This window comes from Ceratina calcarata, unplaced genomic scaffold (assembly GCF_001652005.2).
Source record: "Ceratina calcarata isolate Rehan_Ccalc_2016 unplaced genomic scaffold, ASM165200v1 scaffold2465, whole genome shotgun sequence".
Classification (NCBI taxonomy): domain Eukaryota; kingdom Metazoa; phylum Arthropoda; class Insecta; order Hymenoptera; family Apidae; genus Ceratina; species Ceratina calcarata.
Window position 1 is genome coordinate 1,162 of NW_017146641.1, and position 964 is coordinate 2,125.

General features: G+C 45.3%; 1 protein-coding gene across 1 annotated transcript in view; it reads right to left on the reverse strand.

The window, feature by feature from the left end:
* LOC108622842 (chymotrypsin-2-like) overlaps positions 1-890 on the reverse strand; it is a gene marked incomplete at its 5' end in the record, with an annotated part of 1,717 nt that extends 827 nt beyond the window's left edge. The window contains 2 exons of the mRNA XM_026811774.1: positions 18-146; positions 621-890. Coding sequence (XP_026667575.1) covers positions 18-146; positions 621-890 — 399 coding nt within the window. The remainder of the gene's footprint in view (positions 1-17; positions 147-620) is intronic.
* Positions 891-964: the final 74 nt, after the last annotated feature.

Genomic DNA, 964 nt, shown 5'->3' on the forward strand with positions numbered 1-964 from the left:
GGTTAATGTTTCATAGCACTTTTGACGAAGGAGAGTGTGTCGTAAACGCTGGTGAAAACGTCGGGGATACCACGAGCGCAAGGGATGCCACGAGAAACGACACCGACAACGCGACCATTGAACACCAATGGGCTTCCACTATCGCCCTGCAACAGAAACATTATTTTCACAAATAATGCGCATTCGTCCATTCGTCATTTATTTACACTCCACTTCAATTGCAATCAAATAGATTACCAAGAAATAATAGACAATTGAAAGCTTATCAAATCGATTACTGACGCACGTTATAAAACTCCTGACTATAATACGCAGTATTGGAAGAAGCAGAGAGACGAAATAAGATGGAGATTTGAGGCAGGGATCAGGGGTCGGATATTTTATCCCTTGGCCGGAAAGTGGGGACGATGCGACCATGGTGGGGACCAATAGTTGGTGGAGATATGCACTGATTTTCACGGTACTGCTGCGGAGAGCTTCGCGAACGCGCATGAGCACGCATGAGGGGAATAGTAGTGGGGATCGAAATACGGGCGAAAAAGAGGGGAAGCGAGCCGTGCACAGAAAATTACGAGATCCCTGATTTGAGGCAGTTCTGGTTTATAAAAGATGGCGCTTACGTTGCACAAGCCGGCTCCGACTTTGTTGAAAGTACAGATAGCGCTGCTACTAACGTCGAGGTCGTGATACTTCTGGCATTCCTTAAGGTCGATGATGTTCAGGTACAAGTATTGCAGTATGTTGGAGACATCGTCGTGGTCAGACATTTTACCCCACGCAGACACGACGGCTTGATTCCTGGACACTGGTGGTCTGCTCAACGGAAGCGGCACGGATTTCTGGTTATTGTTGAAATGTATCGGCTCGGAAAGCTGCAGAATAGAATTTGATTGAAAAGATTAAAAATAAGTTAATATTAGGTGAAGTAAAAAGTTCTGAGCCTTTTTCGTTACATGGCTTTAGT